Source organism: Spinacia oleracea, chromosome 1 (assembly GCF_020520425.1).
Source record: "Spinacia oleracea cultivar Varoflay chromosome 1, BTI_SOV_V1, whole genome shotgun sequence".
In the NCBI taxonomy this organism is placed as follows: Eukaryota; Viridiplantae; Streptophyta; class Magnoliopsida; order Caryophyllales; family Amaranthaceae; genus Spinacia; species Spinacia oleracea.
Window position 1 is genome coordinate 106,349,131 of NC_079487.1, and position 20,506 is coordinate 106,369,636.

General features: G+C 37.8%; 2 protein-coding genes across 2 annotated transcripts; one reads left to right on the forward strand and one right to left on the reverse strand.

The window, feature by feature from the left end:
• The first annotated feature begins 319 nt into the window (after positions 1-319).
• On the forward strand, positions 320-4,533 carry LOC110801172 (uncharacterized). The gene is made up of 5 exons (XM_022006499.2): positions 320-929; positions 3,104-3,166; positions 3,366-3,428; positions 3,520-3,588; positions 3,883-4,533. Exons 1-5 carry the CDS (start codon positions 411-413, stop codon positions 4,117-4,119), a joined length of 951 nt encoding a protein of 316 aa, XP_021862191.2. The 5' UTR covers positions 320-410; the 3' UTR covers positions 4,120-4,533.
• A 3,551-nt stretch (positions 4,534-8,084) lies between these two features.
• On the reverse strand, positions 8,085-18,633 carry LOC110801173 (aberrant root formation protein 4). The gene is made up of 14 exons (XM_022006500.2): positions 18,327-18,633; positions 18,052-18,228; positions 17,476-17,625; positions 15,827-15,899; positions 15,442-15,617; positions 15,274-15,333; positions 14,907-15,057; positions 14,749-14,808; positions 14,366-14,634; positions 14,221-14,292; positions 12,111-12,188; positions 11,831-12,007; positions 11,628-11,679; positions 8,085-8,647 (listed from the first exon to the last, which is right to left on the reverse strand). The coding sequence occupies exons 1-14, from the start codon at positions 18,579-18,581 to the stop codon at positions 8,427-8,429; spliced, it is 1,971 nt and encodes a 656-aa protein (XP_021862192.2). The 5' UTR covers positions 18,582-18,633; the 3' UTR covers positions 8,085-8,426.
• Positions 18,634-20,506: the final 1,873 nt, after the last annotated feature.

Here is a 20,506-nt window from a genome sequence, read left to right on the forward strand (position 1 = left end):
TGCTTCCACCCCACGCCTAACATTTCCAACACTCCAATTGGGCCACTCCACCACATGAATGACCCCATTTCCCTCCCACCCGTATCCATTTAAATATAACCCGAATACCCAGAACCAAACCCTAAAAACACAATCACTGATAATAAAAAATGCCAAAAAGTAAACGGGAGAAGAAGAAGAAAAGAAACAAACCACCAAAAAAACCACTGAACATAAATTTCCAACTCATGTCACTTGCCACGTGTATATCCTTCTGGACCCCACTTTTTCTCATTGAACCCACATCTAAAGAGAGGGAAAGTAGAGAGTCAGCCACTCTCTGACCTACTCACCCCCTCCCCATTTTAGAAAAAAAGGAAAATGAATTTGTATTGATTTCCAGAATAAAATAAAAAGGAAAAAACCACTAAATGTTTCCATATTTTTCACCCTTCACCCAACACAATACACAACACAACACAACACAACACTCATCCCATCTTTCCATCCATTTCCCCTCATTTCCGCTCTCTCCCAACTTTCTCTCTCCTCTCTCTCTTTCTCTCTCTTTGCTTTGCCCTTTTTTCCCCATTTCGCTTTCTCTCTCCGCCACCATGAAAGACGAGTGGTTCAGAGCTGCAATCTCCGACGACACCGTAGTCGCAGACCTCCTACTCCGCTTAAAGGAGTTCCCCTCCTCTTCATCGTCTCAAGCTTGCTCGTTTATCTTGAAGCCGCTCCCGCCGTCGTGGGGCTTACGTCAGCGCCGCTCTAAACCGCCTTCATCTTCCTCCTCTGGCGGTGACAAGAGGAGAGAGACTCGCCGTAGTCCTACTACCCCTCTTTCCTGGACTTGTGGCGGCGGGGCCGCTTCTCCTAGTGAGGGTTGTGACGAATCTCTCTCATCCCACCACATCCATCCGCCGCCGCCCGATCGGTACAGATCCAAGGTCAGTCAATTAGTCAGTTAGTTTTCCATTTTATTTTTACTTCCTTTTTCCACGGTGTCTGTCATTATAATTCCGTTTTTCTTAAAACATTCTTTTATAAAATTTGTTTCTGTTTTTAGCATTTTGAAAACAATTTCACGTCTTTTTGTCCTGTTTATGGTAGATTTACTAAAACACCCTTGTTAGTTACCCGGATCTCTCTCTCCGGCGAGCTACGACGTGTGTCAGCTGGTGAGAGTGTAAAGTCGAGATTACCCCACGAGATTTGCTTAATTACGAATCACGTGAGTGAGAGCGTATGTGATTCTCATACCCGGAAAAGCAAGAAGAAGATGAAATGAGAGAAAGAATTCACGTTTATTCAGTTTTTTTTGTTTTCTCTCTCCTCAGCTTTCCCGGTCAGCTGTCATTCTTGTTTTCCGCTACTAATTTCTCAATTTTTTTTCTTTTTTGGGAAAATTCAAAGAACAAAATAAAAAAGAAGTTTTCTTTATAATAACTTACCCTTTTTAATTTAGTTTAATTTTTAGGAGTGGGTACGGGTGGGGGTGGGATTTGTCTGAAGTACCCTTGAAGAAGGGTTTAAGAAGTAAGGAAGGACAATATTGTCAGAAAAAGTGACATTAGTCTTTGGATGACTCCTTTTACTTTCTGATACTCCAAAAACTTACCAGTGTGGAGGAAACTTCCACTCAACGCCTCCTCTTTCTCTATGCTCAAATCTCCAAAGTACCCTCTGTAACAAATCTAATCGCCATTTTACCATTTTTTACATACAACAAGGTCAAAAAGGTCATTTTCAATGGAGAAGATATAGTTTGGGGTGGGACCCAAGTAGATTGAACAGAACTTAGAGAGGGTTGTAAGTTGGTGTGTGGCGTTTGGTCCGCGTTTGGTTTTTTAAATTGGTGCTTTTCAGTGGATTATGTGCTTACTTTCTCTCTCCTAAGGGCCTTTTATTCTGTGTAGACGCGCGCATCTCTATTCCCATGCGCCGCTCTTGAGTCAAAGGCGTCGCCGTGACACGCCGCTCATTTTCATTTTTTCTTTTTTGATTTAAATTTTTAGAAAAGGGGTTCGTGGAGTGTAGTAGTGTGCAAGCCATCCACTAGTACAATAGCACGCGTTAAGGGAGTGGAGGGAGGAAAGAGGTCACGTGAGGATGTAGGTGACAATTGATCTCACGTGACACTCACATGATAGTGCCACCGGTTTGAGTCGGTCACGTGACAACTGCACTGCGGTCAGGTTAGCTGGGCTAGCGGTTAACGGTTGCCGGTGACCACTAGTAGCCTGCCACGTGGGTGCTGACATTTCGAAATGGGATGCGTGTGCTTTTAATCTACTGCTTGCCAGTTCTATTTCTCAGGATCAGGGCCGTCCACGACGGTGATGGATGGCGGGATCTTCTTGGGACAGTCTTAATGGGTCCCACTTCGGAGGGTGTTAATTTTTGGAAGAGGGTGGTTTGAAGTTTCATGTGAGTAATGGATGGGTCATGGGTGGGGAATTAGTTGCTTATCCAATAATCTAGGACCCACTAATTTTTCTACTCTTTTCTTCTTAATTTGTATTTTAACAAAATTTAAAAAATGTTAGGTAGGCCAAAGTTTGAATCTTTTCAATTGATGCCCCAATCTCAGATGACTTCGAAGTTTATTTTGCGGGGTCTTAAGCTGAATTATGTTTCAAATTACACCTGTTATTATTATTCTTATTAAGTAAAATAAGGCGGACAACTTTAATCACCCTTTCGGATGAATCTCTCAAGTCCTCATCATTATGATTGGTTGTAAGTAGTTTATTTTCGAATTTCCAAATTTGATCTTTGAACAAACCTCCCTCCCTTTCTCAATCCCTTTAAGTGGGCCCTGGTTCCAAATATCAGTTAATCACATGTGATCTAATGCTAAAATTAGCAATGTTGGGTTATTAGAGCTTAGAGTTGTATGTTATTTGTCCAATTTGAGCAATGACTTGTGTTATGTGGGGATCATTTATTGTTTGGTGGATTATTTCTTTTTCTGAATCAAATGACAGTTATAGCATTGTGAAGTTGGTCACCAAATGATTGTCTTAATTTCTTACTTAAATTGTTGTTTCTGTTTGAAGATCTGATTTTGGATTCTTGTACATGTATAAAAACTGACCTTTTGATGGTTGATTGTATTCAGATTTCGGCTTCCACGGAAACCCCCACCACCACCACCGCGTGCAAGAGACCGAGAAGGAAGAAGGTACTACATACTCCTCTCTTATGTTCCTCTAAGCGAATGGTGATATATTTTCTCGGACATGTTTTATGATGCATTTACATGTTCATTAGCTACTTTTTAAGCTTAAGAATGTGACTTTTGATTTTTATATTGAGATGATAATTCTGTTTCATAACGCTGTGATGATCTTATGCGCGTTTGTTTAAATTGACTTTGCCAGACATTTGCCGAGCTTAGAGAAGAGGAGAGTTCATTGATGAAAGAGAGGACATATTTGAAAAAGGTTGGTTTTGTTGGACTTGGTCAGAGTTTTCGTTGGTTTCTTTTTTCTAGAGACAATTCACTGATTACAATTCTATGTATGTCTCTAACAGGAGTTGGCTACATTACGCGTAACATTGAAACAGGAGAGATCAATAAATGAGAATTTGAAGAGAATTAAGGTGTGTTTGGTTTTTTCTGATGCACCCTCCAGTTTGTCCTTAACTCTAAAGTTAATCATTAGTCCATTCTTGTGTGCTTTCTTGAAATTGTCTCTAGTCTTTAGGCCTTTAAAGATGAAGCTGATGTGCTGGTGTATAAAAGTCAAAGTCAATTCCCGAATTTGATTCATAAATATATGTCTTCTGAGTTCTGAGTTCTGAGTTTTTGCCTATAAATGCTTGATGCAAATGTTGGTTAATTCTTGGGTGGTGTATAAGATATTTACTCAATTTTTTGATGTGTTTGATCTACAGCTTGACATAAAAGTAGAAAGCAGAATAAAATCAGAAGCAAATTCAATTGAAGAACGTAATAACGGAATATCAGAAGCAGCCTCTTCGAGTGTATTGAATAAAGTGGAGGATGGTTCAGAGCCTGATTCATTCCCATCAAACACATCCCATGAGTCCTCGTTTGTGCTACCTGATCTAAATATGGTGCCAGATGAGGATACTGTTGGTTGGATTGAGCTGAAGAAACGAAGTTTCTAATGTCTCAATTTTTACCAACATTTGAAGGTAGCTAACTGTTTGTAAGGTTTATTAATGGATGGCGCTTTGTTCAACTGTTGAATGACTGAAGAGCCCTCCCATAAGGCAGGCAGGTGTAATTAGTTAATTACGGCATGAGTTAGGGGATTCACTTTGTTATTTACTGCCCAGATGCTAATACATATCTGGGAAACCAGGAAAAAAGCTTAGTATTCAGTAGTTGTTAGATAAATATACGGAGAGGAGATACTCAAATGTTCCTTCTTTTTTATCTTTTTCACTCAGGTTTTCTACGATCTTTCTTTGTTCACTGCTGCTCCAAGAATTCTTTGGGGGTAAGCCGGTTAGCTTTATTTGCTTATGGAACAAAATACGTAGACTTTATGTATTCTGTGCCATTATATTCTTTCCTTATCAGTTGTACAATAGATTTTAGAATATATATTTTTTTGCTTTCTTGCTTACATTAGGGAAAGTACAATTATGGATTCTCACACCGCCTTTCTGGGCTCGAACCTGGGTTTTTTAGTTCCTTCTACTGTTGATTTGTAGTAACAATACAATTGCGAGAACAATAGTAACAAGACAACTAACAAAGGGCGAAATATATCACGTGCTAGTGTGTGAAAATAGCAATATGAAGAGAGAGTGGGAGAAGGGGAAAAAATACAAGTCAAAAAAAGAGTTTCTTAAAATTCAAAGATTCAGCTTTTAGTTTGGTAATCTGAACGAATGAGTAAAATTGGTATGTTTATTGGTAAGCATCAAACAAGTGATGCTGAGCTGCTTGCACAAAGAAAAACATTTGAATCTCGTGAGTAAAAAAGTTGACCATTTAATTTGTTTCCTAACTCATTTATTTTTGTTTTACAAATTTTGAAGAATATGTCAAAATATAAATTAAAAATTAAAAATTAAAAATTAAAAGAAACAGTGTGGTCCAACGATGACTTTGTAAATGGTCTAGGTGGCCTGAATAGTTGTCACGGTGTTCCCCACTTTGTGTGGAAGCTTCATGCCTTTGTTGTGAAGTCATGACAACATTGGGCCTTTTTTTATTTCTAATGGGGTGAATGTTGGGCCTCAATTTGGGCTTGTTGTAGAAATAAAAATAGAGGAATAAAATGAGTTTTGACCCGGGTCCGAGTCCGACAGCTGAACTACCACCGACTAATAAAAGGAAAAAGAAAAGGGGGTGAAGTAAAGAAGACAACATGAAAACATCCACAAACGTTTTTGAGTTGGTTGACTTGAAATGATAGTTTGGTAAATGAAGAGTTGCATTTCAAGTGTCGGCCCTTCCTTTTTCTTACATTCCAACTCCAATAAATAATCGAGGAGATGCGAATGGATTTTTTTATTAAAAAAAGTCTTAGTTTCTCAATTTAGTATACTTTTTTTGACGGGATCAATTTTGTGTACTCGTGTTGTTTGTGAATCGACTTTAGCCCCCCTCTTTTTAGATTACTAGTTTTAACTTTTGATTTTATTTACTTTGTATTATTTTTAAGTTTGGTTTTAATTAACCCGGTAATTGTTTCATTTTAAAGAAACATTATTTAAGAAATCTACAAATACTCCTTCCGTCCCGGAATACTTGACCTGTTTTCCTTATCGGGCCGTCCCTTAATACTTGACCTGTTTCTAAAAATGGAAATATTCTAACAATATTATATTATTTCTCACTCCACCCCTATTAACCCACCTACCTCCTACTCCATACAAAAAATAATTAAAAATCCAACCCCTACTCTCCCCCAACCCCACCCCTTTACACATTTCCCACTAACTACATTAAAATAATACCCCACTATCAACTACTACCTATTAAATTAAATAAGTCAATTCAAGTCCCTTAAACTCTGTGCCGGTCAAACCGGGTCGAGTATTCCGAGACGGAGGGAGTACATAGTAGCACAACCAACGATTAAAGTGTCAGGAAAAATTAAACAAAGATTAAAGAGGAAAACCTTTTTCAAAAACAGTTAATTTTTCTTGTACTCTTCATTTTCTTGTTCTGAAAAACGTAGAATATTCTTCATCTTTTGACGCCTTGTTTGCAGGGAAGTCATGGAAAGAGAAGAGAAGAGAAGAAATGAGGTAGCAAAAGATCAGAGAAGTGAAGTGTGAGGAAAGAAGAAGTAAAATGAAGTGATGTGGGTAAGCGACACGTACCAAAATCAACAGTAAATTTATGTACTACATTAAAATGGTGATCTGAATAACTCCTTAGGGAGTTAGGGCTAGCTTTAAGTTTCGAAACAGTATATCAGATTAGAGTGCAAAGAAACAACTTAGGAGAGAGAAAGATAGTGCATCTTTTTGGGTAGAATGCTTGAAAGATCTTGATACTCCGTAGTGAAAGAATGGGAAGAGTCATCATTGATCAACTATGGAAAAAATGTCAGATGTCTTCCATCAATAAATAACACATGCTGGTTGTATGTAAATAAAGAGAAGAGGTTTTGTCAACTAATTGAAAATAAATGGAGGGTTAAATGAGCATAAAAATTACGACAAAACATGTAGGTTTACTCGGCTTTTTTATATAACAAGATAAGAAAAAATAACAAATAAGCTTGTTTGGTGGAGTTGATTGAGAACCCACTTGTCACTTGGAGGCCAGCTCCACCAACATGTGTTGATTCAGTAAGTTATTTCTTCTTCCAATTAAAAAGTAGTAACAAATACGAAGTACACAGTATTGTACTCCCTCCGTCTTTTTTTTTTTTTTTTTACGTATTCCATTTTGGATGTTTCATTTTGTTGTTTACATTTCCTTTTATATTATCACATAATGCATTAATATTCTATCAAAATTTGTGCCGAAATATTATTTTAACCAATTAAATTCATTGGACATTAAATATTTCTCATTTTCCCAATGTCAGATTTTTGATAAAAGTGAAAACATTATAAATAAACGTAATTTTTCTTGTTTAAATAAAAAAGTTGAGGAATCTCAATGCACATTAAATAGTCGTTAAATCGCGTGAAAAACATCAAACGTAAAAAACAAAAAGAGACGGAGGGAGTATTTCATAAGAATATGAAATCATATTCTAAACATAACCTATATTGTATACCCTCTCCATTAATATGTTTTGTTTAACTATTTGTTTATTAATATGTGATAACTGACTAAGATGGAACATATTAGTGTATTTCTCCATAGAAATAAAGGTACCTCGTAAAGCTATTTTTACTATCTTTTGTCCCGCTTTTTAGCTCAAGTTTCTTTTTGATGGCCATAAGCCCATAATGGCTTAAAAAATTAGTTACTCAATACCTTCAATTTAAAGCTGATCAAATGGACGGTCAATGGTCATACTGTATCAGTTCTTTCATCGCATTATATCAACTAGTCATGTCAACACATAGAGCGGTCCAATTTTTATGCCAAAAATCCACGATTCTGGGCAATTCAGACCGAGCAAAATGTACACACAAAAATATCTTGAGCTGCCCAGAACTCGTAGTATAAAAAATTAAAAATAGGCCAGGCCTGAAAATAGGAACCAGAAAGTCTGCCTAAAACTGGGCACTTTTAGCACCAGATCAGCAAGTCGAACTACATAAACTCCGATCTAGTTTTGTCCGGTCTAGTCTTAATTTTTCTGATCTGATCTAATGAGCAATACGAATAAGGAAACATGGAGTAACAATTTTTTACCTTATTCAATACAGAAATTGCAAATCTTTACCAATGCACAAATCCCCAAAAAAGGTAGTATTAAGATTTATAGATCTGGAGTAAAACTTTATAACTTGCTTGAGTCACAAGTTTATATATTTCTAACAAATCCACTCGCTGAGCATATTTTCGCAAGTAGGTTTGTAATGGCAAATAAACAACATTTTTTGAAGTGGTGGGAAAATGTGAAATGGGAATCATCATTGATTTTTGAATAGTTGAATATCATGTCAGGCAAGCTGTTCACCCTCTCGAAAGTCGAAACCATGAATTTATCTCTAACAAAAATTATATTTTTAATTGTATAGTATTTTTTAAGGAATAGTCTGGTGCTTCTGAACATTGATGAATGTATATACACAAACTGTTTCTACTTGTCTGGAAACTGGGCTGGGCTTACGGCCCAGTTAAAGACACAGAAAATGCAAACTCCAAAAAGGAAAAGGAAAAGGAAAAGGAAAAAGAAAAAGGAAATAGAAGAGAGGATCTTAATTCTTAAGGTTTCAAAAATCAATCATGGGAAGTGTTGATACCTTTAACAGCAGCACAGGTATATCCAAGAGTTAAACTAAAATTGAGTTTGAGACACCAATTAGAGGAGATGCCAGAACCATCATGACTGTTTAATGTTCTCTTCGACAAGCTCAATACAGCGGTGTGTAACGAACAGAAGAGGGTTCAATCCACACATTATGTCCATTGCAAGTTGCTCGTTATCATTCTTGTTCTCTGCGGCACTTATGCTCATCACCAAAGTTCTTAGAGGCAGAAGCCACTCGTTGTAGACCTTCTCTAATTTGTTTCTAGACAATACTCCTGTGTAGTTTGTCTTTCCTGTGTCAACATATATATCAATGTCAGAGTTCAACCTTCTTGCACCAAAGCTCATGAAAATCAAAGTGCATAGCGACATTCAGACTTCAACCTATTCATTCACAAAGGGGTTAAGAGGGGGGCAGGGAGTTCATGTATACATATTTGGATTGTAATAATATAGTTGTGACAACCATGCGGTGACTCAAGCATGTGATCATTATACTTTGACGAAAACAGCAAATGATGAATTTAAAAGCAACAAAATACAAATTCAAACTCCACTAGTTACTCAAGTTATCTAAACAAACAGTGCCAAATACAAGGAAACACATATTTCTATTTTAGCTGATATACTCAAGGAGCATTAATAATTGTAGTATTGCGTCCTTCATAGTTCATATGGTATGAAAAGTTGTGCAGCTAAGTAAAAAAGTACATTGTCGCTGTGAGGAGCTTTGGGCAAAAGCATACTGGCGACTTGTTGGGTTCGCATTATACATGATATAAGGCTTTTCAACCACAGTGACAGGGCCCTTCGTAAGTGAGGGTAAGGCTTTTGTTCAGGCTCATTGGCACCAGGCTCTATCTAATTAAGGTTTGAACAGGGATCCAAATCATATTAAGTTGTCTCAGGCTTTAGATGGGTCATAAATTAGAGTAGAGTGCTTGATTAAGAGGGACATCATCTATTTGGGTCCAATCATGATACCTTATCCCAGGGGAGTTACACAAATAATAGCACACAAGTTGTGGCTTGAACTTGCATGTAACCTTCAGGTAATACGTGCCATTGCATTACCTTGTCATGTGCCCTCTAAGGCAGACCTCAGAGACGACTCCAATTTGTGGAAATCGCATCCTTATTCGACTACCATGCAAATGGACAGCAGACCACGCATGCCCTTGTTATCCAAAGTTCTATCAAATATTAGTCTTCAGGGATTGCAGAAGCTAACTATTCATATGCAGGGTGACAAAGGAGACTGATCCATCAAAGTGCTAATAGGATATCTCGCAAAAGTTGCAACAGAACTTGATAGCAAAGTGAGGTGAGATTGCACATACCCAGGCATCCTAGACCCTCTTATGTCGATTGTTTCTGTTAGTCCAATGCACTTCATAACAGAAACGCGTTTGTATTGGGTATGGGTACATTTCCAACTTTTTAAAAGCCATGATTAATATTTTTGGAAATAGGGACTTTGTCCTATAAAGTGAGACATGGTTTCAACATTCAAGGATATGACATTCATTAAATTTATTTAAGATTTAAAAAGACATTTGCATGCTTGCAAATATATACGCATTGCCATACACTATCAGAGTATCAGTTGACTTGTTAGAATATGTATCTCAACCCTATTTCTAACACATTACTTTCTGTCCTCTCTCCCTGGCTTTTATATCTTTCTTTTCCATGTGTTCTACTGAAAAAAGAAGTGTCAGGTACGGACTTAATACCCTTACGGGGTGTTGAGGCTTTGACATAAGTACATAAAAAGAAGTCTCTGAGTACCATAGTTCCTTATTATGAGTTATCCACTCCAGAATGCTAGCCACAATACAAAATACTAAGTACCTCTTACAACTCTAGATTAATCAAAACTCACCAAGGAGAACTCTTATACACCGTCAAGAACTCAAGATCTTGTTTCAAGATTTGCCTTCCGGCTGCTGGCACTTCTCAGGCAGATAGTTACATTACAAGATTTACAGACTTTGTATCAAGCACGGCATCTGGATCTCAAAACAATACTTAGCAGCAACAATTTCTATGATTTAAGGTAACCCTTTGTTACATACGGAGTATACCCTAAATCCCTAATGTAAGAAAAGTGCACAATGTAGGAAGATCAGGCCATACACCAGGCCAAAGCCAAGCCCACTATCCACCTCACTTACGTCCAGAACAGGGGGGAGGACGTGAATGGGAATTTGGCTAATTCAGTTAGAGGACTCTTGATCAGGGAGGCAGAGGAAGAAGAGTATCACGTAAGGGAGTTGGTTCGAACAGTGTGAGGGGACATAAAGTTCTGTGATAAAGAGTGGAATTTGGGAAGGGTATAACTAAAAAAATCATTCAGTATTTTTACTTACATTTTGGGAGTGCCCCTACCACTCTAATGTTTTCGAATGAACTGCATCTGACATTTCTGATGAATCTCATATTTTCCCTATCTTTCTTCTTTCTATTTTTCAGTTATTAATTAATCAGTGGTTTCTGTGTGTCAAGACTTCAAAAGCATTCTTACTAAACCCAATACAAAGCCTCCCAGGCACACCCCAATCTACTCGCCTTCTGGCATCATGTGGTTCTTTATAGACACAAGTTGCAGGTTTTGGACTTTTGGCTCATCCTCACCAGAAATAACTTCCGGAACGAGCATCCTGTTGGGACATCTCCATACACCCTAGATCCTTGATTATTTGTTTTTTCATCTCAGTCACTTTGTCTCCATACGTTATGGACTTAGTTTGGCTATTATGCCTAATTGCCTGTTGCTCCCAGGTCCAAAAACCATACTTAGGTATTCTCAAAATCAAGCCAAATCCCCAAGGAACCCTTCTCTACCCTACTCTGACTCTTTGGTTCTATGATACCCTACTTGTTCATGAGTAATTATCCCACATGTTAAGTGTGTAACAGACTTGGGACCAAGGAATCATAGTGATACCTAATAAACCTAAATCAGAATATATGGCCCCCTGTTCATAGAAATTTACAGCAAGAAGGCTTTGGCTCATCATACATGCAACTTACAGTATCCAAAGCAACTTTATCAACATCCTCAATGGGTCTGGGTGACCTATATAAATCCCTCATCTACCTCTTCCCATGAATAATCACCAAGGTCGCATACTAGATTTGAGTTACACACTTTAGTTCAATCATACTGCTGGTGAGAAATACACAAGATGCTTAAGTCAAATTGTATGAACAAAGTACAAAGCAAGCCACTTCATAAAGGGTAAATGATGCAAGCACAAATACGTTTACCTGTTTTCTCAGCTATTAGAACATATCTGTACAGGTTAAGAGCTGAAAGAACCTGCAAATGTCAACAAAATGAAATCAGAATGTATATATTAACATTATACCTGACCATTCATCCTATGAGGAACATAATTAGAGTACCAGACGGCAATGTAATAACTCAAGCAAGAAACACATTACAAATCATAGGAGTTCAGTAATAATACAGCATCACTTTGCTCCGGAAGGGAAGGAGGTCCTCCATTGGGGGGCCTCAAAACAAACTCCACCAAGTCTAGTATGCAAGCATTCCAGAAAGTGCAACTAGAAGACACTTCCTCATCTTGCAGTTTTGGATAATCAATCCGAAGGTTCTCTCTAATGCAATCTAAAAGTATAGCTACCTGCAAAAATTTCCAATAGGTAAGATAAGTGATATAGATTCCACTATAAGACAACTGGGGCAATGTACCACTATAACCAAGAAATGAGGGGATAGAGTCTAACCATAGATGAAGAGGTGCTAGATTTAACCAAGACCTGCATTATGTCAAGCCTTAAAGAAGCTGGAATATCAGCAAGTACCTATCAGTCAATCAGATCATAGGGGATCAGCAAAATGAAGGATAGATACTTAACAAAATACAGCAGATACAAATAAAATAAATGCAACTGAGCAAAGGACCTACGGGTTTTTCATGAAAAACCCCTCAGTTTTCAGTTAATTCATGAAATACCCTTGCTTCCAAAAATTCATCAAATGACCTTAAGTTTTTAAAAGATACATAGAATACCCTTAATGCCGATTTTTCTTGAATTCCGTTAACCTCATTCATTTTTTCTTTCTTTCCCCTCTCCCATTTTCTTCTTTTCTTCTTCTTCTTTGCTTTCGTCCTTCCCCTCTAAACCTGCCACCACTTGTATCCTCCGCCGCCACTGCCAGCCGCCACCACATCACCTTATCTTCTCTCATGAACAATCCAAAAACTCCTCCACCATCGCCTTTTCTCCTCCCCCTTTCCTCCTGCGTTTTCCAGGAACAACTCCTCCACCAGTCCACCTCCACCCTTCAGCCCTTCACCCTCCCTGTTGCGACCCCGTTTCTCTCTCCTCCTCCTCTTCCTCTCACCACCCGGTCTAACAACATAAAATCAATAATAACTAAAAATAGAGACATTGCCACATCGGCGGTGAGCAACCAACATCATCTCCGGCTAGGGGAGGTGGAGGAGAGCAGACCAGAACCCCAGCCTCATTTGGCCATCCGGGCCTTCTCCTTGCCACTGTTACTCTCTCCTCTCGATCTCCTTTCTCTCTCCATTTAGTCGCTTATAATTGAGCTTAAATCCAACAATCAACTCTAATTGAGATTCGAATGAATAAATTCGCATCAATATGAGTTAAGATTTTGGTCCAATTAACACACTTTCTCCCCAAAAAACCACCGAAATCAACCAAGGATCCACCTACAAACTGGGGGTTAATTCCGAGAATCATTCTTTGAATTCAAGAAACAAGACGATAATCAAAGTATTTCATCATGAAATTCGAATCAAATGGTGCGTTGTTGCGACTTTCATGGCTGTACAAATGGTCATGGCTGTTGAAGAGAGTAAGAAGGGCGGTGAAGGCCACTTACTGAAGGGCAAAGAGGAGAGAGGAAGAGGGGCGATAAAGGCAAGGAGGGGTGAGAAAACGGAACGGAGAAGGTCAACAAGGACGGCTAAGAGGAGGAAAGAGAAAGGGGGATGGCCAAGATGGTGAGCTACCATGGCTCGAGAAAAAAAAGAGAAGGGAAGGGGGGGTAAGAAAAGAGGAGAGATTTTTTTTTTTGAAAAGTTAGCAAAAATGTTATCAGAGTTGGAAGGGAAAAGTAATTAAGAGTATTTTGTGTATTTTTGAAACGTTCTGGGGTATTTGGTGAATTTTGGAAACTTAAGGGGTATTTCATGAATTACTGAAAACTGGAGGGCATTTCATGGAAAAAACCGAAAAAATATTCTAATAATAGATGAGATAAGACCTATACAACAGAAAGCCACAAAAAAGTTATAATTAAAAAGCATTAGCAGAACGAACGGAGAAACATGATACGCAGTATGGTGCACCAACAAAAATATAAGCAACAAGCTCTCCGATGTCTGGATGTGTTGTCACTAGAAACAGTAGTAAACATGGTAAAGGGAAAAGGGGCGAGGAAAACGAGACGTCTAGCAGCCAGACTTTATTCCAATTCTACAAAGATTTGTATTCATTGAGTACTAAGCTTACGGTTCACTCCAGAAGACACAGGCCACCATAAATCAGTTGGGAGCTTCAAATCCCAGTCTCGAGGAGTTGGGTTGTTGGCCTACGGACCTGGGTCCACATTGTTACAGTACTTTCTATGGCAAGATTGGCAACAGAGGTCCAAAGCATTTTATAAACTTCATTGCCGAAGAGTGGTTTGGAACTGAACTTCATAACAAATTTATTTTTGCTTCATCATGCAACCACGTGACATGATAAACATAACAAAATTATCACAGATCCACGAAGAGGTTGTTATACTAAATAATATGGGAACTATACCATGTGATCAAAGAATGAAAATGCACATGGCTCCAAGAAATCTTACCCTTTTCAAAGCAACAAAAGCAGTCTTTCTTAATTCTGCATCAGGAGCATACATGATGACTGACAGAATAGCCTGAATATGTTCTAGCATTAGCAAGGGATCAACAGAAATGTTTCATTAACTGTGAGAACTGGCAGGAGACTACCTGCATAGTAGTAATAAGACTTGGTGTAAGGAATGAACATATCATGTCTTCATTCATGTCTTGCTGGTCACTGTTTTCTGTGATGACAAGCAAGAAGTCTGATGCATGTTTCTTTAAGACCCAAGGCAGCTCGCCTAAAGAGAATATATACTTCATCATTCCTACAGCTGACCATCGTCTGCTTTGGGAGGTTCTAAGTTCACGCTTGAGAACACTCACATCCTGCCCAGCTGCCTCAGCGACCTCATCAGATATATGCCCCCAAATCACTGAATAAAAGCATCAAAATAAGAAGTGTAACAGGAAAATATGTCAATACGTGGGCAGCCAGTAATAGTGGATATATGGATCAGTAAGAGAAATCTTCATGGTCAAATACTCACCTGAAAGCACTGCTCCATGTTTGACATAGCAAAAACAATCCATATATTCGTCTGTTTCGTCTGAAAAGCGCAGAGGGAGAGAAAAGAGTCACCTTTACAGATGCCAAGATACATGAAAATTCGACATGGAAGAGGTACAATAAACATTGGTAACTCACCACCACATATAAGATTGGTAAGTGGATCAACTCCTTGGCCCGTTACAAGATCAGCATATGATAAACCACAGTACGGAAAGAAGCTTGATAACAGTTGCACAAAATAAAGACAAGACGAAACTTCATCCCCAGAGCTAAATGAAACTATAGTCTGCAAACCATGAAACTCATAAGAAATTCTTAACAAAAGTAAAGCCTGCTAGAGTGAATGGGAAAAGCTGTAAATGAAATCCTGGCAATAAATGTTAAAAATTACAATAAAGTTAAGCAATGGACTCTCAAAAGTAGTTGACAGATATAGAATCAATAGCTCCTTCTCTCAGATGCAGACAACACAGCAACATAAAATCCAGAAATGGGTACCTACCATGACTTGCAAAACATATAATCCAAGTAAACCACGGATTTGTCCTTCTGCTGCACCCTCCTATTGGTCAAGGCAATAATCAAATTTAAAAATGAGAAAGATGGAAAGTAGGCCAAGAAGGAAACAAAGGTTTTTATGGTGAAATAAATATGTCAAAGATTGACAGACCAACTTTTTGCAAGTTCCTATTATGGAATTGGCAATACTGATAGCTCCTTCAAACAGATCCTTGAAGCTTGTAACTCTATCATCCAAATCAAAAGATGCAGCCTTCACAGCATTAAGGATAATCGGAAGAGCAACTTTTATTTGCTCAACTTGACGTCTTTGTATGGAGAGGAATACTGAAAGACAACAATAAGGAACTATCATTTTTCCAGTCCAGCGAATAATATTTGGACATTCAAATTATTTGCACAAGCAGGTAGATTTTTAAATAAATTAACAGATCACCAATTTAGAAGATGAGTAGTGCATCGAAGTAAATACTGCACCAAATTTTTTTTCTTTTCAAGGACAATGGCTTTTAGGGCCTTATGCATTCCGTACGTACCTTTAGAGACCCCGTGTAGAAGAGCAGAAACATAACCAGGAGCATCAGTTGTTTTTCCATAGGAATCCAATGCCTGCTCTAACGATATCAAGCTGTCAGCAAAAATGTAAATCAACACCAATAGACAAGCACCTCTATCATGAACAGGATGTGACCAAATATCATTCTGTTGCACATATTCTCCAATATAGCATGAAATAATGATTGGAAGCTGATCATAGCCACGTGAAAGACGGTTCTGAATAGTTAAAGTGCAGCATATGAATTCAAAATATTTAGTGGAGAAAGAGTCAAAGAGCTACTCGGCAAAGACATTAGAATGACAGACTATGTTTAGCCCTATAATTAAGGATTCAGTGGTAAAGGGCTTTCAACTACATGTTGTCTACCATTGATTAGGTGAGAAATAAATAAATGACTTCGTGCTTTATAAACTCTTGGAGAAATTCTCAGTCATGTTCCACCCAAAAAAAAAATCACAATACTTGATCCTAAAGACATTTGCTTCATCATCATCAGACAACTATGTGAAGCTGTCAAGCTGAAAGCCGGAAAAATCATTTAACTCAATAGAAGTAGTGCAACAGGGGAGCTAATCAATTGCTTTATTATGTGTCTTGAGACTTAGCCGCAGTATGGTACATAACTATAGATATGTAAACAGTGCATGGGGCTACAACGACGCCTTCTCATGAAAAGTTTTCTATATCTGCCATCCTCTGAGTTTAGCACTCTCAGTACATGTTGGTTTTCTTCGTTTCTAAGAGAACATTCCCTCTAGAATTACAGAAACTCCAACTTATTCTAGGAAATTGTCCTTACACTACCTAAGCCCCCCACCCTCACCATCGAGGGAAAGGTAGAGTTAAGAAGGTAAATAAGAAGAGAGAAATTGATTAACAAATAACAAGGAATTGAGGATATCGGGCAATTATTTAAACTTCCATAAACAGAGGGCCTAACATTGTGCATATATTAATAAATAGAACTTTTTTTTCGTGTCAAATTCTAATTTTTCAATATTTTTGCAATAATTCTTTCTTTCACTTTTGAAAGGTTGCATCATCTTTTTTAATTCTTTCATTAAATCCTTGGTTTCTCTATTTTCCTTAACCTTCCAAGTTCTAAACCATTATTATACGGAGTTTTAATTTAATTTATCATAATTTTTTTCCTTTTAAATGAAAAAATATATAATTTCTATATTTTAGTCATTAACAATTTGAAAAAAAAAGAAACTTAAATTTTAAGTAGCATTTTATCAGAATTTAAGCAAAGTCAATTTAAACATGTATAATTGAATATAAAATAAACATGTGAACTGCACGGGCTAATTACTAGTTCCTACTAATCTTTTCCCAAACCATTTATCAAAGTTTATGATGTAGACATAAATTTTATAAAGAACTGTTGCACTTTCTCATAAACAATCAATATCACAAAGGAGATATATGGAAAAGGAGGTGCAAAAGAGTAACAAAGCCTTGAAATTTTGATAGCTTAAAATCTAAACACTAGTAGAAGGGGGTAAACACCTTTCAAAGCTTATTTATGGAATAAAAGTGCAATGCTAACTTCTCAAAGTCGAAAATAGTAAACTAGTCAACAACAGATGGACAGAATCAGCACAATGGTCAGAATATTATTACCTCAGAGAATACTGAAATCATATCCCGTGGGCTACATTTTGTCGAGAAATGATCAATAATACTTTCAACGATCCCACGGCACCTCTCGGACACTCCTGCAAACTTGGCAATAGCTTTGGGCAACTCAAATGAAAGGGCATCAACAATAGCCTGTTAGAAACAATCAGAAGCCAAACAGTTAAATTTGTTGTCACTAGACGGTGCCATAACCCGAAATCGCTGGGATATGGCTAATGAATTCACCTCCTAATGTAGTTGTCATAGATGATGCAAAACCCCAACGCTTCTAACAATATTCTCACACATGAAGCCAGTTGTACTTTGAAAATTGGTTGTTTTCTTTAGCACCATTGACCAAAGTACCAAACCCATCAAAATCCAAAAAACAAACCCACAACATAAATTCGATTTATCAAACTAAACCCAGCAATACCTTCTTCCCAGTTTCTCCCAATTTCTCAATTTTCGCAAAAATGGGTTCTTCAATCTTCAAAATGACACAAAATCCTATTCACACAAATTCACAAACAACCCTAAAACCCCTCCAAAGTGGAGAGAATAGAGTGAGATAAGTACCTGATCAAGAGAAGGGTTCGAAAGGAAAGAGTGAATATGAGAGAGAACAGCGATTGAATTGTTCTGGGTTTCTTCATCATCTAAATCTGAAACAGCAGCATCAGAAATTGAGCTGAGAAACTCAACAATCCCAGAAATTACTTCTTCCGATTGACGAAAATCACCAGCTTCCACTGCCTGCAACAAAAACTCAGTAAAGTGTACATAGTAAACATTGTTAAAATGGTTTTATTTGCATAAATTTTAGAAGATTTGAAAGAAATGCGAGTGAGGACCTTGGAGCAGGAGACAAGGGATTGTTGAAGGCGAAGAATGAGGGGTTCCGGAGTTTGCTCCACTGTCTCTGACATTGTTGAAGTTGTGTGGAAAGGAGGTTCTAGTATGCTGGGTTTTAGCGCGATTTTGTTGCTGCTGGGTCTGGAATTGGATGGATTAAAGAGGGAACTCGCGGGAAGATTGTCGCGAGACGGGACTAGGGATGGGCGGATGACAATGGGTCGGATTCGGATCGGGTGGAGCTTCACCCGCATCCTATCCGTTTAACAATTCGCTCCGTCTGCATCCATCCGTCACCCGCTTAACCCATTACCCGCATCCACTCATCCGTCATCCGCGAATGAAATAGGTGGATCGGGTGAGAAACGGATGATTGTTTTATTTTTAAAAAATTGTATCAACTCTAACCTATAGGCATTTCATCAATAAAAATAATTGTTGTATACGAAGTATAAAAATAACAAAAAATGCTTTGAAAAAAAATAATTTGCAACCAAAATTAAAAATATTTCTTGTATATATAGTTCTTTTTATTAAAATTTGGAAGAAAAATATATTTTAACGGATGGAACGAGGGTCATTTGTATCCAACCCGATCCGTGACCCGCTTCATCCGTCAGCCGCATCTCATCATTTTAGTTCGGATATCCATCCATTTAATAATTGCGGGTGGAACGGGTAAATAGATATCCATTTAATATTGCCATACCTAGACGAGACCTTTGTTTTTTTTTTGTTTGCGGTAAGGGGCCTTCTTTATTTTCTGCAAGGGGATTTCGAGTGAGCTTAATCTCCCACATTAACACAAAGGAGTAAATCAGGTGGTAGTTAATGTAAATAAAAGAAATATCAAGGGCATTAGTAATGCTTCATGTTGGGTTTGATGGGCAATCAATTAAGGAGGCATAAGGAATTAGGTTGGTTTTCAGCAGGCCAAGAGTACCGAAATTCTTCATCCGTGCGTGATCAAACGGGTGGCTAGCGGGTCTGTTGGTTTTCGCATAGGATGTTGCTAGCTTCATCTCTTTTATGTTTTGATAAAGAGATGTACGTGGCTTGTTTATGACCCTTGGATTGTAATGTTTACCATATCAATATATATACTCATTGTAAGCATTCTAATTAGAGGATGGTGAGAGAAAGAGAGCAAAGACATAGCCTCATGTAAGCTCATACAACTAGGGTTAAGTGAGGGAGAGTTTGGGGGAGAAACTTTCATGGTTGATGAAAGGTTCAAAATCTTTGTTGTTGTTTATCATATATCATCATGTTCTTCATAGTGGATTGGTGGATTTTCTCCCGGCATTCGGGTTCCCACCGTAAATTTCCTTGCCTCCGTTTTCATGCTTGGTTTGCTTGCTTAATTTGTTCTTCGTTATTGTTAATCATTTTTAATCACATACGAGTTTGTACTACACGGTGTTCCGCTATCCATATCACTTCCTTCCATTAGTCGTAATGCCATTTTTTTTATCTCCTATATCTTTATTCTTCTCCTTCAATTTCAGATTTCTCACTCACAAAATCAATCAATTCGCACTATCGCATTGGCCGACCATTCCCATCGGTTTCACCTCATAACTTGTTGCACTAGCCCCGTTGCACCATCCCACGCCACAACCGTTGCACTACACCACTCGTTCCTCCCCCCCCTTGGAGTTCGCTCATTTCTTCCACATTTTCACTTCTTCGCGGCTTACCGCCGCTACAAAAGTACAGTTCCACTCTTTCGTTGCTTTCACAATATACCAACATCTATGTCAAATTAAATACTCTGCAATGTGGCGCTCTAAATTCCAAACTTAGAAATACATGTATAGTTTATACAAGATTCAAACCCATGACCACTTGATTTAAATGCTAATGACTTATCCGCTTGACTATGTCATACTATACGTTAGGACCTAGTTACAGTTATTCAAGTAATGACTCGGGCATCACTCAACCCAAAAACTAGTTCTATTTCTCGCAAGTGTTTACTCCGAAAACAGATTACAAAAGCCTACTCCTAAAAAGCCGAATTAGTTAAAATTTAAAGTTTATTTTCATTTATTTCTATGAATTTGTGGTAGGATTAAATCTCGTACACATCCTACAATCTCTTAACAAAAAATTGATTTGATTTGCTACCAAAATACGGAGTATAAAATATAAAATTAAAAATTAAAAATTAAAAGTT

Bases quoted from the DNA above. Each gene is read 5' to 3' on its own strand.
- LOC110801172 (XM_022006499.2), top strand. From the start codon at position 411: ATGTTTCCATATTTTTCACCCTTCACCCAACACAATACACAACACAAC. The intron at 3,167-3,365 runs GTACTACATACT...TGACTTTGCCAG, and splicing joins AGAGACCGAGAAGGAAGAAG to ACATTTGCCGAGCTTAGAGA. The intron at 3,589-3,882 runs GTGTGTTTGGTT...TTTGATCTACAG, and splicing joins AGAATTTGAAGAGAATTAAG to CTTGACATAAAAGTAGAAAG.
- LOC110801173 (XM_022006500.2), bottom strand. From the start codon at position 18,581: ATGCGGGTGAAGCTCCACCCGATCCGAATCCGACCCATTGTCATCCGC. The intron at 18,229-18,326 runs GTCCTCACTCGC...TTTTTGTTGCAG, and splicing joins CCCTTGTCTCCTGCTCCAAG to GCAGTGGAAGCTGGTGATTT. The intron at 8,648-11,627 runs GTAAACGTATTT...ATGTTGACACAG, and splicing joins TCTAATAGCTGAGAAAACAG to GAAAGACAAACTACACAGGA.